The sequence below is a fragment of the Puma concolor genome, chromosome E1 (assembly GCF_028749965.1).
Source record: "Puma concolor isolate L17-30 chromosome E1, mPumCon1.1.hap2, whole genome shotgun sequence".
NCBI lineage: Eukaryota > Metazoa > Chordata > Mammalia > Carnivora > Felidae > Puma > Puma concolor.
Window position 1 is genome coordinate 48907450 of NC_141680.1, and position 16788 is coordinate 48924237.

Sequence of the window (16788 nt, forward strand, 5' to 3'; positions counted from 1 at the left end):
AGCCAACGAGAACACCACACACGATGTGGGGGTGGGGGGGGGATGAGAGAGGGGCCTGAAGACACTGCTTGACCCCTGGGTCAGTGACACTACAGAGCAGCTATGTCACTGTCTGCCCCATCACATGAGCCAAAAAGCATCCCTTTTCCTTAGGCTGGTTTAGGCTGAGTATCAGGTGCCCACAGACAAAAGAATTCTTAGAAGCACCTTTCAGAAAAATCCCACTCTGGGGCACTTGGGTGGCTCAGTCGGTTGAGCATCCGACTCTTGATTTTGGCTCAGGTCATGATCCCAGGGTCCTAGGATCGAGCCCCGTGTCGGGCTCCATGCTGACGTCACAAAGCCTGTTTGGGATTCTCCTCTCTGCCCCTCCCCTGCCCATGCTCTCTCTCTCTCTCTCTCTCTCTCTCTCTCTCAAGGTAAATAAATAAATTTTAAAAAAACAACAAAAAAGAAAATCCCACCGTGACCCACAGGAACCCACCCTGTCATACCCTGTCCTGGCCACTACTCCCCACCCCTCACCCCTGCCTGAGCAGTCAGTTCTCTCCCTGAGTCTTCAGTCAGGGAGACTTTCTGGGAGCTTCAGCAGGTGCTCCCCTGTGGTTGGTGACACCCCAATTCCGGGAGTCAAGGAGGGGAGGGCTCTGGACTCCACCCCACAGTTCTATTCCTGTGAGGTGGGACCTTGAAAGCAAGTTCCCTTCACATTGCATCCCACTGCTGCCATCTACACATTTATAAGTCTCCAAAGTGCCACCAGGGGCCTGTCAGACAAAACCACACACACACGCATCTCACAAGGGTAGCCATGATTTGGACAAACAGCATAGAGCCTCTAAGCAGAAAAATGGAATTTCTTTCCTGTGATATTTTCAAGGCTTCTCCCCACATAGCCAGTAGTCATAACTAGCTCCTTCCAGTTAGTGCCTCGCTAGAAAGGGGGCCCAGGAAAAGTGTCTGTTGCTGGGTTTTCTGCCTCTGCTTAGCACTTCCTCATCTGTACCAAAAAGAAACACTGAAATTTCCACCCAAATTCTCTTTTTTTTTAAAGCTTATTTATTTTGAGACAGAGAGGGCGAGCATGTGTAAGTGGGGGAGGGACAGAGAGAGGAAGAGAGAATCCCAAGCAGGCTCTGCACCGAAAGCACAGAGCCTGGTGTGGGGCTCGAACCCACAAACCATGAGATTATGACCTGAGCTGAAGTCAGATGCTTAACGGACTGAGCCACCCAGGCAGCCCCACCCAACCCAAATTCTTAAAAGTTCCCTTTTCTCTCCATTTCCATCGGAGGAGGAGATGAGGGAGCCCATTTTTCATGGTTTTCTAATGACTGCACACTCTTCCTTTGAGTGAATTACCTTCATTTATGTAGCCATTCCCTTACTAAAGGACGCTGGATGTGTTCAATCTTCGACTCTTAAAAATAACACTGTGACAAACACATTTTAGTAGAAACCTTTTTCCCTGTTTGGTTTATTCCCAGATACAGATTTACCAAGGCAACAGGGAGGACTTCGGTACATATTTCAGTGGGACACACACACACACACACACACACACACAAAACCCAAAAGTTGGGGCGCCTGGGTGGCGCAGTCGGTTAAGCGTCCGACTTCAGCCAGGTCACGATCTCGCGGTCCGTGAGTTCGAGCCCCGCGTCAGGCTCTGGGCTGATGGCTCAGAGCCTGGAGCCTGTTTCCGATTCTGTGTCTCCCTCTCTCTCTGCCCCTCCCCCGTTCATGCTCTGTCTCTCTCTGTCCCAAAAATAAATAAACGTTGAAAAAAAAAATTTAAAAAAACAAAACCCAAAAGTCATAAAGCAACAAGGCAAAGATACAAACAAGAGTCCTTGCCGAGACAAAATGAAGAGGAAGTAGGTGGAGCGTTCGATGCCTCAAAGAAGGTGGTAGGAGGCAGGGCAAGTATGGAAAGTCACCTCCACTGTTGGACTAATGTTAGATCGTCTATAAGCAAAATAGCTCTGGCAGATAAGCGTGTGTGGTTTTTCCATTCTTCAACTGGCAAATGTTTCCGTTTCCTTTGACGAAGAGCTCTGCTTGAATACAGAAGCCAGATAGGGTTTATCTCGGCCCTGCCTTCCAAAATACAAGTTTCGTGTGTGGTTAACATGCGATCTTGTATCTGAAATAATCACCAATTCCTGACTGTCTTCCACAGCCACCTCCAGCCCGCTCTGGGCTTCTTTTAGAGGGCGGAGGGTGATGGCCTCCCGCTGGCCTCCCTGCCTCCAGCTTTGCCTCCGTTGAATCCATTGGCTGTTATACTCCCAGATGAATTTTCCTCCGTGTCTATTCCTGCATCTGACGTCACCGAACACAAATTTTAACATAGAGCTACCAGAATTGCTTTCTCCGGTTTTCAGCAGACTGGGGGCAGACACGGAGAAAGTGGGAGGTTAGGGTCCTAGTTTGGATTCCCTCCAAAGCAGAGCCTGAGACAAGGATTTGGGAGCAAGTAGTTTCTTTGGAAGGGGATCCCAGGAAGCACTGTGAGGGAGTGGAGAAATGACAGAGGAAAAAAATCAGTGAAGTGTGTGTTTGTTGGTGAGCAGATTATCACTGGGACAACTGAGACATAAAGCCACAGGGACTACTGAAAAACTTCGGGGACGATCCCCCCCGGAGTTGTCCCCCGGAGGCCAGCAGGCTGGGGAATTTACCATCAACTGCTCTCCCTTGATGCTTCAGGGTTGCCTCTGGGATGACTTCCGGCCTGCCTCACTTGTGGCCAGAAAATGTCCCCAGATGGAAACACGGAAAGTGAGTGCAGGAACCAACTGTATACCTTTGGGAGGATACATCCCCATCAGACATTTGTTCTTCCTGAGTCTGGTTGACATTAACAAAGATGGGAGGAACAAGATGAATCTTCCTAAAACATGCCTGTGCACACGTCACTGCCCTATTTCTCTCCTGCTCGAAACTCACCAAGAGCTCCCCACTACCCACATAGCTCAGCCTGAACTCCACCATTCAGCCTGCGAGTATGACCTGCATCTGCCTGGGCCGCTGGAACTTCTCTCTGCCCAGCTCCTCCACCACAGCCAGAGAGTGTGACCACTGGCGCATTTCAGGCCTTGTCTATTCTTGCACCTGTGCCTTTGTTCAATCTGTGTCCCCAACCCGGGCTGCCCTATCTCTCACACTGCTTGGCCCCATCCAAAGTTCCTCCACTTCAGAATCCTATCCTTCAGTGACCAATTCATCTCTTTTTAAGACCCCTTCTTTTAAAAATATTGTTTTAATGTTTATTTATTTTTGAGAGAGAGAGAGAGAGAGCAGGGGAGGGGCAGAGAGAGAGGGAGACACAGCATCCGAGGCAGGCTCTAGGCTCTGAGCTGTCAGCACAGAGTCACATGCGGGGGCTCAAACCCACAAGCCGTGAGATCATGACCTGAGCTGAAGTCAGACACTTAACTGACTGAGCCACCCAGGCGCCCCATGACCCCTTCTTATATGTCTCACCCACAGGGGACTTTGCACAGTCTTGTATCTTTCTTAAGTTTATTCATTTATTTTGAGGGAGGGGGCACAAGTGGGGGAGAGGCAGAGAGAGAGGAGGAGAGAGAGAATCCCAAGCAGGCTCCACGCTGTCAGCGCAGATCCCATGAACAATGAGATCATAACCTGAGCTGAAGTCGAACACTTAACCGACTGACCCACCCAGGTGCCCCATACACAGTCTTGTATTTTTGTTTTCACTTCATGAATACATTTTCCACTTCCCAGCAATGCTAAAACCAGCAGGAATATACTAGTGTATCCCCAGTGTCCAGAAGGGCGCCTTGCACACACAGGCACCTCCTTGATCAAGGTTTGCTGATGGTAAGCACGAGGATTGGTTTTGCCCCTCTAACTGCAATGAGGGTACAGATGGAAAGATGCACCTCTGTGTCCATCCCACTCCCCAGGGCCTGTCACTACATTGCCTGACGTCAGCTTGTTGATGGCCGTGGAAGCTATAAGACTCACAGCTAATGCACGGTCCACAGGCCCCCCCTCCCTGGGACTAAAGCACAAAGGAGGAGGCGGGGATGGTCTTTCTGGTTCTAGACACCAGGAGTGCCAGGAAGAGGAGCTGAACAGAAGTAGAGGGTGGGGGAAGGGCAGCCCAAGGGGTGCTAATCCCAGCTTCCTGTCTGGATTTTCCTTGACTGCTGCTCAGGGCCTATCTTAGGATGGTCACAGCTGCCGAAATAGATCTCTCCCCTCACCTGTTCTGAAGCAAAGAAGACCTTGATAACTTCCTGTCAAAAGAATGCATGCTTTAGTAATTTTTCCAGGATGTGGGACAATAATGGGGGCACTGGTGCTGAACTCCTTGGGGTTCTCCACCTCTGGAAAGCAGCAGCCAGGAATGAGGGAGCAAACGGCCACAAGGGGGGAGTCCAGGGGCCAGCCACCCGTTTCTGGCCAGGGCCCAGTCTTTTCTGTGAACTTGGTTGATGTTCGCTTCCTTGGTCTGCTCCAGAAACCACTCCCAGCCTGAAGGACGCCCCTCTGATTCAGAGTGAAACACATCCTCTGCCCTCCTCACTCACCTGCCTCTCTCCGCCAAGTCCGCTCCTACAGAATTCTCTACGGGCCAGTCTCCCCAGCCCCTCACTCATTCACTCAACAAACACGAGCCCCCAGGCTAGGCATTGGAGGTGCACAAGGGTGAGAGGTACAGGGAGGAGCAAGATGCGATGCCCGGGGAACCGACGCAGGTTGGAGGCGGGCATCCCTCAGAGGCGACACCTCCTGTGGGAGAGCCTAACACGCCCGGAGCGCTGGGGCCGGGGAGGGACCTGCGCATGCGTGGAAGGAGAGTTTCGCGTCGCCCACGTCGCCTAGGTAACCCGGACCCGCGGAAACCAGCATGGCCTTCCGCAGCGGAGGAAGCTGGGGTCAGCTCCCATCACAGAGTGCAGCCCCGACGGTGAGGGCTGAGCCGGCCTTTGAGGTTGGCTGACTGGGGAGACGTCCCTGGAGGAAGTGGGGTGGGTGAGCCGCAGAGGAAGAGACTCAGGGAAGGGGGAGGCCGTGGGCGCGCGGGGAGAAGAACGCGGCCCCTGAGGGGTTAGGGAGCAACTCGGGGGGGGGGGGGGTCCCGGCGGGGGGGTGAGGGTCCTCCATCCCTTGCCCGCCTGGCCTGGCTGAGTCTCCCGCTCCCCCCAGCCCTGGGTGACCGTCCTGCAGCCGCTCGCATGGGCCGCCCCACCTCCGCCCCCGCAGCCGGGCCGAATGAAGGAAGGTGAGACTCCGGGCTCACCGCCGTGTACCCCACTCTGCCTCGCACATTCTCTAGGCTTCCTCGCGGCACATCCCTCCCGCGCGGTCCTGGGCTGGGCGTTGGGAGATCGGGGCGGGGGGTGGGGGTGGGGGTGGGGAGGAGGGTGGGCGGTGGGAAAGGCCCTGGGGCCGTGGGCAGTGGGCGACCTGGCATAGGCCCGCTGAGCTCCTCCGCCCCAGACCTGCTGGAACTGATGTTGCTGCAGAACGCGCAGATGCACCAGCTGCTGCTGAGTCGCCTGGTGGCAGCAGCGCTCCACCCAGGGCCGGCTCCGCCCCACCCCCACCCGCAGGTGCGTGAGCGGGAGGTGGGCCAACAGGGCCGTTCGCCTGGCCTGCGAGTCCAAGGGTGGGGATCCATCTAGGGGTGGATCCTTGAGAAAAAGAATCAGGCAACAGTGCAGTGGACCTGGCTGGGCCCCTGTGGCATCCCTTATGTGCCAGACTCCCATGCCAGAAGCCTCCATCTGGTGGGGATCCCCAAATCCGGACCACCCAGGTCTTGTTTTCAAGGTCTCCCTGCAGGGCATCCACCACAAGAATACAGGCCCGGGAGGACAGGCACCACTGTACCCTGGGTCTGCAGGGGGCCTGATACTTATTAGGGGCTCAAGTGATATTTGTTGAACAAGTGAAAGAATAAACGAATGACCGTGAAGACAAGGCAGCTCTGGCGGTGGCTGTCACAGGGAGAGGTACAAGGCCTGAGTGCACACCTGGTTGGGGAAAGGCTCCTTGGAGGAGCAGGTTACCTTAGAACGCGCCCTTGAAAGCCAGGTAGTCTTTTGACGCTTGGAGGAGGCCAGGTTGTGTCCAGCGTCCAGGCTGGCGGGACCTGCTGCTGTTCCTCACGCCCCGTCCCTCAGGGGGTCCCCGGGATGAATACCCCACCTCCCTGATGAGGCACAGGTGGGGCCAGGGTTGGGGGCAAAGCCAGGGGCGGGTCACCGGACTGCTGACCCAGCTCTGCAGTCATACCTGGAAGCTTCCAGGCTCTGTTCAGCCACTTATTAGCTGGGTGACCTTAAATAAGTTATTCAGCCTCTTTGAGCCTCAGTTTTCCCTCCTGAAAAATAAGAAATAAATGTCTCCAAGGTGGCTTGCTTGCATGTAGACAATGCTCCATTTTATGAGAAATTAGAGGAACAGAGGAGTGGGGGTAGGGAGAGCTGGATCTGGTATCATCATCTCTCCTCCCCCGTTCCCACAATCCCCAGGTCTACCTGGAGGGTCAACAAGAGGAATATGAGGAGGAGGAGGAGAAGGAAGTCCAGGAGGAAGGGCCTTTGGTGTTCCACCACCACTACCTCCCCTGCCCGATGCCCAGTCTGGGTCCCCTGCTACCCTGGCCAGTCCCTTTTCTTTCCCCGCCCCCACATCAGCCTTACTTGCAGGACACGTCCAGGATTCAGCACCACCCTCCTGCCTCTGGGAGAAGGGGGTCGTAAGTGAGGCTTGGGGATCTGAGCGTTGCCAGGGCCCTGCTCTGGGGCTGGGCTGGAAGAGCTCACCAGGGGCTGAGGGTGGGGTGGAGATACGTGGGGGTGAGTATCTGATGGGGGGGGAATGTCTTTCTTTTCTCCATCTCAGGAGAGCCATCCCCCCGCCCCCACCCCCCAGTGCCACAGGGACTGTGGGTGCGGATGTACCGCCGGCTTCAGGTAGGGGCAGAGTGGGTGGGCAGTGGGGCCCAAGCCCAGGCCGGGGATGGATCAGGAGGCCAGGAGGGCCGTTTGGGGGACAGGGAGCCCCTACCACCACTACTGTAGGCAACTGGCCTGTCCCTTTCCCTTTTCTTCCTTGGGGTCCAGTGAGGCAGGAAGGGAGCCAAGGCGAAGGTGCTGTTCTCTCCCCAGACTACTATGATGCTGAGAGCCTGCCATGAGGACAGATGCCAGCCCTGGGACCCTGCCAGCTTCACCGCAGGGCTGGAAAGAGCCCTGGAGCCCTTACGTGCCCCTCTAGTGCCTGTGACTCTGCACCCATGCCCAGCAGCCCTTCTCCTCCCTCAGCTGCAGCCAGGCTCTCTCCTGGGTGAATCAATACACTCTTCACCCCATTGAGACCTTGGACTGACCTGATATCTGCCCCGGAGCAAGAGTCCGTCTAAGCATCATCCAGGGCTGGGAAGCCACAGGGCGTGGCCTGGGACCCAGAGCCCTCCCTCGACCTCCTCCACTCACCCCTCTCTGGGATGGCTAGGGCTGGGGGGGTGTCGATGGCCTAATGATGGAGCAGGTGAGGGGAGGACTGCTTTTGTTGTCCGAGGCTCTCTGAAGGCCCAGAGTGATGGGGGAGAGGCCTGGCTCAAAGGTCCTGGAGCTGAGCCAGTTCCCTTGGGCCCCACCCTCACCCCAGGAAGCTGGTTCTTGTGGCAGAAAGAAGTCAGAGCCCTGTCCCGCTCCCAGTGGGAGTGGCCTGAGGTCCCAGAGGGCCAAGAAGGAAGAGAATGTCTCTCTGCCCCACCCTCCCTCAGGAGAAGTTAGTCACTCAGGGCCCCGTGAGAATGGGTGTCTGGTGCCCGGGCTGGTCAGCAGGCGGGCACCCCAGGGTGTGGGCTGGCTGGTGCTCTAGAAGGCCCCTGTGAATGAGTGGGCGGAGGGAGACTTAGGAGACATTTGGAGAGAGAAGTCTGGGCCTGGTGGGTACCCTTCCCAGCTGCTGAGTTCTATCCCAGGAGAAGACACTGAGGCCCAGGGTTAAGTCCAGGTATTTATATTTAGACTAGAAGAGGAAATGGTCCCAAAGTCCTCTGCTGCTCCTTAGAGTCCTGCAGCCAGGGCTGGACCACAACCCTGAGGAGCCACGCTGACTTCCAGTGGCTGCCGTGGTGGTGACCGTGCCACTCATGTAGGCTGTGCCCAGTAGGCCCGACTCAGGCCCCTTTAAGCACCTTGTACCCTGTAGGCGCCCATCTGCCTCTGGCGCCAATGCTGGCCGAAGACAAAGCACAGGAGGATAGATGTCACAAACAGGAACAGCAGCACGGACACCACTGTGATGATGACGACCATCTGGTTGTCTGGCATGGGCTCTGGGGAGGCAGGAGGGGGCAGCGGTCTTAGAAGTCTTCCGGTCCCAGGCGCTAGGGCCCCAGAGGTGTGCTTGTCGCCCACCCGGCCCTCCCCCATCTCGCAGTCACCCGTGTTGCAGACGTGAGCGGCTAATGGTGTAATACCTAGGGGAAAGGTGGGCCAGGGTCCAGGCTACCAGCCAGCCCTCTGTGAGACTATGAGGGCAGATGTCCCCCAGCACATGGTTGCTGGACACCATGGCCTGGACAGTGGCGTGGTCCAGACCAAGCCCTTCCCTGGCCAGAACTGAGTGAGCTTCTACCAAACTCTGAAGACAGGGAACACCTTGGCCATCAAGGGTCACAGAATGGCAGAGCTCCAGGGGATCTTAGGGCCAAATCTCTAGATGTAGACAGGGGCCATGGCCAGAGAGAGGAGGTTGACTTGGTCAAGGTCACACTGGTCACTAATGGTCAAGCAACTAGTTGGGGTCCAAACTGGGCACGTGGAGAGAGCTTTGGGGAAGACAGCAAGAGGGAACCCCCTGGGATTAAGTGTGGGGTCCCTGGGCGCCTGGCCCCTGAGCTGGCAGAGAACGTGGTGAAGGTTTTTTCTTCCCCTAAGGAACGGGAGATGAATGCTCCCTCCCACCCCCTCCTTCTGGGGACTCTCCCTCACCATAGACCTTGAGCGTCTGGGGCTCTGAGACACCGTGAATGATGTCCCCACCAAGAGACCGCAGGTCCAGGTCTGCCCGGCAGGAGAAGTTGTGGCGGCCGTCTTCCTTGTGAGCTGTGGCATTATGTGTGACTGTGGCCTCTTGGGGGGCAAGTGCCATCGTCCTAAAGGTCTTGTTGTGCATGGCCTCCTTGCCACGGAGCAGGGTGAGAGTGAGGCTCTCAAGAGGTGCCACATTGGGCACCCAGCACTTGATGGTGAAGGATCCCCCCACAGCCACCCGAGTGGGCTTCAGCTTCAGCAGCACTTCCTTTGGAGGGTCTGTGGGGAAGAAAGAGCGAGGGGTTCTGGTCAGAATGAGGGTGCTGTCCCAGCAGGCCCCACCCAGCCAGGCCCAGCCCCTGGCACCGTAGTGTTATCAGGTCCTTGGCTGGATTTGGGAAAGCGGGCTGGGGCCTGGTCTGCCCTAGATTGTAAAGAGAGGAAGAAGGAAACACTTCAGGGTGAAGGACATATTGGGTGGTAGTTTTACCAACACGATATTTTCTGGAATGGTCAAGAATGGAGGTGGTCAGGTGTCTACAAAGAGGAGGTCCAGAAAGTGTACGGCCAACTAGAAATAAAAAATTTGGATCGGTCTCCTCCAGAAATCAAACACAGATTTCCACATTAAACAGCTGGATGATTATATTGGGACTTAGAAGGGAGTGTTCGTTAGATCAGGGCCGCGCGTTGTGGGGTCCTCACTTAAGAGGCAGGGACTGGAGTCAGACCTGCCTTGCTTCTCCAGGATCAGATTCATAGCCGCCTCCATCCCTTATCTATTAAACAGGGCCCTCAGTGGTACCCTGGATTCCCTTGTGAACTAGAATACCTTGCCCCAGTCACCCCAGGATAATAGGCTGGATTTAGGACATCTTTCTATTCACTTGATCCACTGATGTTGGTCATGGGAAAGACCCAAGCCACACTCTTGGTGCCGAGATGTGGAGGGAATCCTGGCCTATGGGCAGGTCTCCATGGCCCACATGCAGGTGTGTGTGTGTGTGTGTGTGTGTGTGTGTGATGGTCACACATCCCCAGGAATATAAAAGCCCCAGGGGGTGCCTTAACCTTCCCTCCGTGAAGGGCAGGGGCGACTGGAGAGCACGCTGGCCTTTCTTTCGGTGCCCCACTACTCATCATGGGGTGGGGGGTGTCCACTGCTACCGAGCGGGGAGGAGATTGCGGACCCTGCCTGGGAAATGACTTTTAGATTTGTGCAGACCTTGCTTAGATTGTCCTCTGAGCAAGCCCCAGACCTGGGGTTGCCAGCAGGCTCAAGGAGGCCAGTGAAGGGTGTGAGCAGATTCTGAGCCCAAGGTGGGGGGTCCTGTTCCTTGTCACCCCAGGAGCCCAGGGAGGTGGGAACCATATCTAGTGCCCGGGAGCAGTAACAGAGTAGCTCGGCAGACCCGCAGCCGACAACAGGCTCAGCCCGCGGGAAGGAGGGTCCGTGTGGCACTCACAGAACACGCTGACGTTGAGACTCTTGAACTTCTGCTTCCTGGAGCAGGTGAAGTAGCAGTAGATGATTGTGTCCTGGGAGACATTGGAGACCAAGTACTGCTTCCACTGAGTTCCACTGGCCACCAGAGTCTTGGTTAGAGTGGTTTCCAGGCCACTGGTGTCAGGCAGGGCACAGCTGGTACTACAGTTGATCAACGTGGACTCTCCGGGCTCCACCACCAGCTGCTCTGGATACATGTGTACCTCAAACGTCTCACCAGACCCTGGAAGACCAGAAATACGGGGAAGTAAATGTCTCTGCTGCCCTGCACCATGGAACTGCCCACCACGGGCTGTCTGATCAAGGGACAGGTGCCCAGGAAGAACATCCAGAGACGGCCCCTCTGCTACTCTCCCCTTGTTCAGGCCTTATTTATTACCTCACCTCTAGACAGAGGTCTCCCTGCTGCCCCAGCTGTCTCCCTGCCTCTGGTTACTCTTCCTCCAGCCCACCACCTTCAAATTAGTCTTCTCCATCTCCATTCTTCTTACATCTTCCATCACCATGGGGAGGGATCCTGTTTGACCTTCAAAGCCCAGCCCAAATGTCCCCTTCTCCATGAAGGCCTCTCAGAACTGGAGGTGGACTGTGTCCTCTTGGCCCCTGTGGCCATGGGTTTAACCCTTTCTCCTTTCTTTTCTTCTGCAAATGCTTTTTGAATAGCTGTTCTGTGCCAGGTGCCATTCTAGGCTCTGGTGACACGGCAGCGACCAAAGCAGAACAAACCCTGCCCTTGCAGAGCTCACATTATAGTGAAGGAGACAGATGATAATCAGCAAGTGAAATAGCCAGCCTGCTGGGTGGTGACAAGTGCCCAGGAAAGGAGAGAGGGGGTGAGTGGAGCCGTCATTTTAATAGCACAGGCCTCACCAAGACATCCAGCAAAGACCTGGAGGGGGTGGGGGTGAGCCCTACAGCTATCTGGGGAGGGGGAGTGTTTCCAGCACTAAGACCCCAAGTTAAGGGCATGCTTGGTACGCTTGAGGAATGGCAAGATCGGGATGGCTGGAGCTCAGCAAGGAGGAAGGCAGGGGGAGAGGAGTTTAGAAAGGTAATTGCAAATGATTTATATTCATGTTGACTCTCCCTTAGATGTTCTGGAGCTTCTGGAAGGCAGGGCCCAGATTTTTCAGGTTTCTCTTAGTGCTTAGCACAATGCCCTGTGTATGGCAGGCATTCGGGAAGTATTTGATGCATAAAGATTGAGTCCCCAGTGCTCACCTCCCACTCAGTGATGGCCAGAAGGTCCTTGGTCCCAACCAACTGGGCCTGCCCTGTGCTCCCACAGCGCCAGCAGCATGTCCCCACTGAGCCCTCAGCTGGTGGCATATAATGAAATGACAAGAAAGGAGCTTTGCAGGTAGACAGAGCTGGATTCAAATCCTGAGTTTGCCAGGTACCAGCTGTGTGACCCTGGGCAAGGTGCTTTCTCTCTCTTGAACCTGTTTCTTCATCTGTCAAATGGGCTAGTAATCCCCTTCCTGCAGGGTTGTGGTGAAAGCTCAGTGAGATAGTACTTGAAAAGCGCCTGGCAGGTTGTCCAAAACAGAGTGCTCAGCACATGGCAGCATTTTCCTTCAAGTCCCCTGACCCCCCGGAAGATGTGTGGGTTTCCCTTCTGTAGGCCGTAGTCAAAAGGCAATGTCCTCTGCTGCCCCCTGCTGTCTCGAAGCCACATCTGAGGAACAGCTGGGGCATTCCCTCACCTTTCCTTGAACCCCAGCAACCCCTTCCACCTCAGGCCCCCCGTGCAGCCCACCATCCGGCCTCCATGACCTGCCACAGGCCACGAAGCTGTGTCCAAAAGGCTAGCTTTTCTTCGCCCCCAGGATCATGGAGAAGCCAGGCTGGCACGGCATCCTGTACCCATGGTGGCTGCCACTGTGTTCAAAGCCTCAGTGACTTTAGGACCAGGACCCTCTCCCACGCCTGAAGCCAGGGGGGCAGGGGCCCACCCTCTGGGCTGGCGTGCGCCAAGTCAGGAACCCCAGGCACCAGCTCACCTGGGCAGCAGAACAGGGCGAGAAGGGCGGCGGGCAGGCCCCAGCAACCAAAAGGGGACATCTTGAGCGGCATCCACAGGCTCACGGTGAACAGCTGAGGGCTGCCTGGAGAGAGATGGTGGGCCCAGGTCAGGGAGTGGGGGCCTGGAGCTGCAGCCCGGAACTCTAGCCTTCTATGTGCTGGTGACCACATTTCCTCTCATTATCTGAGAGGTTCTCGGGAAGTCACTTGGAGGCTGGCTCTCAGAGCTCCAGGCCTTCAAGAACACAGGCAGAGGAAGCTGGGTTGTAGCCGATAAGCCGGCATACAACCTGGCCGCCTGCCATGCTGCTGTGCAGGGGGCAGGGCGAGCAACAGCTGTGCGTGTCTGTGAGGGACGTGAGTGTGCATGGGGCTCGGTGCACTGTGGGTGCATAGAGGGCAGTGATGCCTATAAGCCCCAGACCTGGGAACCCCAAATCCCAAGGACACGTTGTCCAGTTCCCCTCTGCGAAGACAGTATTCAAAGTCAGGCCGGTCCAGGACATGCAGTCTCCACAGCAAAGTGGGCAGGGAGCCAGACTTCTTTAAGGAGACCTGGGCAGGAACTGGAGGCGCTCCAGCGGACCCCCAGCACAGCTACTTAAACCTCAACACCCACCCACTTGCAACCTTGACCTGTCCTGACTCAGCCGATAGGGACAATTTGAGGGAAGTGCTCCCACAACCGTCCCCAGCAGCCCAGACACAGAGGTAATGGGGGTCAGTCTGGCTGTAGCCCAAACCCCAGCCTCTATTTCCAGGGCCGGGTTTATTGTGTCTCCCCCAGCCTTTCCAGGCAGGGAGGCTTGGTCTGGGGATGGGGGGCTCAGGGCCTGAGGCACTGCCGTGCATTTCTAGGGAGGCCTTATCACCTACTGAGGGAATCTCCAGAAGCAGGAGTCCCTGGGGCCAGCAGAGCCTAGGAGAGGCAGGAGAGGAGCAGGTCTCCTTGCTTTATCAGGAGCGCCCCAGCGTTTTCAGGGCTCAGGCCAAACTCCATTCCTGGGTTGCGAGTGTGAAGTCGTGCCTTTCTCTTTGGCTGCTGAGGTCAAAGGCTGTCACCACCACGTGTGGTGGGCAAGTGCCGCTTGTCAGCCCGGACCTGGGCACGTCCCTGGACAGCACTGCTTCGGAGTGATGCCGAGAGAAGATGCAGAAAAGAGCAAGCCGTGACCCCAGCCCGGGATCTGGTCCGTGCGGCTGCAGGAAACACTCCCCCGAACCCTCGGGGAGGCTGAGGGTGCGGCCCTGGGGCTCAAACAGCGGGCGCTGCTGTGCGGAGACTCTGTGGTCTCCGCCGGGTCAGAAGAATGATGATGATGAGAGCAATAACGACAAAAATAATAACAAAAGTAATCCAATAGTGAGCGTTTACTGACTGCTGATCAGCACCATCATAAGGGCTCTACAAACATTAACTAATCAATCCCCCAATTCCACGAGGCAGGTACTATTACTGTCCCCATCTTAGCGATGGGGAAACTGAGGCAGAGAGTGATTAACTGACGTGGCCAACGTCACATACCTAGGGGAGCGCGAAGTCTATATGAGTGAAAGGAGCTGTGGTGATGCCAAAGCCCACAGGGCAGGGGCAAGAGAAGGATGCTTAGACACTTCATCCCCAGGAGACCCTTGGGAGGGGAATGCAAGACAGCAGGATGCCAGAGGAAATTTCTGGGGTCTTCTTTGCCATGCCAGGCTGGGGGAGGAGGGTGGCTCATGCCCAGGGAGCTCCAGACAGCTTCTGGAAGGGTCTGTGGCTGTGAATCCCAACCACACATGCTGCTGGGCCAGCCTGACTCTATCCCCACAGGGGTGAAGCTCCTGGGGCCCATAGGTTCTGCTCTAAGCCTGTCAGCCCCTGTTCCCACCTACCACTTCCTCTTTGCTCGCTCTCTCTCTCTTGCCCTGGGCAGGCCCTCCTTGCCTGGGTCACACCAGGCCCACGAACATGGCCGTGTTAGATGTGTATTGTCTCTGATAGCTTACACATCAACTTTCTTTCCCTCCCCACTGGCCTCCCACCCACGGGGGCTGAAGCTGAAAATGTCACATACTGCTGTTCTACCGCAGACAGGCCTGGCAAACGGTTGATGGTGGATGGACGGATGAGTAAATGAATGGAAGAAATAGTTTGTCTTCGTGTACAACCCAGGCAAGATTGGATGGGGGTCTGACAGCTCTGCCGACCCCGAGGCCACGGAGCTGGGCTGAACACATAACAAGGCCAACCAGGGCCCCTTACTCCCCAAAGATGGGCACTCAGAGTTAGGCCTGGGCGGTGTTTTTCCTGGGACTCTGAACCAGAACTGGTGGAAACGAGCCCTTCCCTTTCTGATCCTAACAGTACGCACCCAAGAGCCAGCGGCCGTCTGTGCTTATGCCCTGGCAAGTGAAGAAGCTGGTAGAAAGGAACTCCACTCAGCAGTGGAAGGAAAGTGACCCAGAATTGTCCCAGGTCACGTGCTGGCTGTGGGGTGGACTCCGGCAGGAAGTGAGTTGGGTTGAAGGCTCACGATGATTCTGTGTGGCAAAAATGAGAGAGCTTTTCAGGCCCTTCAAACCTGGGTCCAGGGCTGGCTACGGGTCCTTGCACAGGGAGTTATTTTGAGCCCTGTTCTGCCTCACAGAACTTTCCGGACAGAATGGGAGGGTGGAGTGGGAGGGAGGGTGCTCTACTTGCATGAGGCCTGGAGGTCTTCTGGGAGAGAGAATAAAGTGGTTTCGGGGGCCTGATGATCAGACCCTAGAAGGCCATGATGGATGCTTTCAAACAAAGAAGGAAGACCAAAGCTTCCTGATGCCAAGAAGTTGCCCATGGACAAAAGGAAACCGACCATGATGCAGATGAGAGAAGAAATTCCGGTGTTCCGTCTCGAAACACTGTTCCACCACCAAATACTCCCTGGCTTATTCTTTAGGGTCTCTGAGTTCTCCAGTGAAGGGGACAATGAAGCTGGAAGAGTTAAGATGCTCCAGAAGATTCAAGAGGATTGGAGGGGAGGGGAGGTTGGAGCGTTAGTTTGGGAAGTGAACTCATCTCTCCACAGGGCTTTGGAAGGCTTCTGTCTTGACTGGGTCTTAATCCAGTGACTTCTCCTGTGTTCCCAGCAAAATGGTCTTTCAAGAACCAAGGTGAGATAAAGACATGATAAACAAAGCCTGAAAGAGTTTACCCCCAAGATACTCCACTAGAGGAACTTTTAAAGATGTGCGTCCAGAAGAAGGAAAAATGATTGCAGGACCGTTTTCTATGCAAGAAGGAAGCATGGGAAAACAAAAGTGTAAATGAATATGTAACTCCAGACAACCACTGTCTGCAGTAACAATATTTATAGTATTTAATTTGAGAAGTCTTAAAATGTTCAAAAGTAAAATACCGGGCAATAATATTTAAAAGAGGATTATGGTTCAAGCTTTCTAAACTCTGTGTTGTTTAGGAGGGAGGATATACTTTAAGTTATAGAAGCAGGGTAAAGTTGTAAGAAAAACCAACAGAGATAGGGTATTTAAGTTCGAAACCACTAGAGAAGCTTAAAACGGCATGAAAACAAACTTTAATCAAAAGAATTAAAGGAGAAAAACATGGAAAAAGAGGGGCAAGTATAAATTTTTAAAAAGATGGTATTCCAAAGTCCAAATTTATAATAATCACAATAAAGATGAAACATTTAATGATAGTTGAATAAATTGTCAGATCGATTTTTTTTTTTTTTAATCCTTGCTATGTGGTGGTGTCAGAAGAATTTGGTGGTCTCAGTCGGAAGAGCATGTGACTCTTGATCTCAGGGTCATGAGTTCGAGCCCCGCGTCGGGCTGACAGCTCGGAGCCTGGAGCCTGCTTTGGATTCTGTGTCTCCCTCGCTCTCTGCCCCTCCCCCCGCTCATGCTCTGTCTCTCTCTCTCTCTGTGTCAAAAATAAATAAACATTAAAAAAAATCAAAAAATAAAAATAAAATCTTAAAAAAAGTGTTTTTTTCAAGTCCTTGCCCTGTGTTAATCTATTCCTGGCTGGTGTCTGGACTGAATGCAAGGACAAAGCCTTGTATTCATAAATCAGGCACAACAGAAGGGCCGGGAAAAGGAATAGTTCATGGACCTGTTATCTCGACAAATCTGCAAACTTTGAATGTGATTCAGGGCCATGCCCTTGGAAACGAGATTTGATGTGACTAGCACACAGCCATGACCTGGGTCATGATTCCCTCTGATGTCCTGCAGACA

At 54.7% G+C, this 16788-nt stretch overlaps 2 protein-coding genes across 7 annotated transcripts; one reads left to right on the plus strand and one right to left on the minus strand.

The window, feature by feature from the left end:
- The first annotated feature begins 3345 nt into the window (after positions 1 to 3345).
- Positions 3346 to 7361, plus strand: PRR29 (proline rich 29). 6 transcript variants are annotated; one of them, XM_086687722.1, is made up of 7 exons: positions 3346 to 3849; positions 4496 to 4969; positions 5185 to 5260; positions 5479 to 5591; positions 6516 to 6742; positions 6889 to 6959; positions 7110 to 7361. In XM_086687722.1, exons 2-7 carry the CDS (start codon positions 4886 to 4888, stop codon positions 7181 to 7183), a joined length of 645 nt encoding a protein of 214 aa, XP_086543848.1. In that variant the 5' UTR covers positions 3346 to 3849; positions 4496 to 4885; the 3' UTR covers positions 7184 to 7361. The 6 variants fall into 6 exon arrangements, with proteins under 6 accessions (XP_086543848.1, XP_086543847.1, XP_086543849.1 ...); XM_086687721.1 differs by lacking the exon at positions 3346 to 3849 and adding an exon at positions 3906 to 4294; XM_086687726.1 differs by lacking the exon at positions 3346 to 3849 and adding an exon at positions 3910 to 4294 and having other exon boundaries at positions 7155 to 7361.
- A 636-nt stretch (positions 7362 to 7997) lies between these two features.
- On the minus strand, positions 7998 to 12697 carry ICAM2 (intercellular adhesion molecule 2). The gene is made up of 4 exons (XM_025927725.2): positions 12543 to 12697; positions 10499 to 10762; positions 8991 to 9311; positions 7998 to 8332 (listed from the first exon to the last, which is right to left on the minus strand). Exons 1-4 carry the CDS (start codon positions 12613 to 12615, stop codon positions 8184 to 8186), a joined length of 807 nt encoding a protein of 268 aa, XP_025783510.2. The 5' UTR covers positions 12616 to 12697; the 3' UTR covers positions 7998 to 8183.
- Positions 12698 to 16788: the final 4091 nt, after the last annotated feature.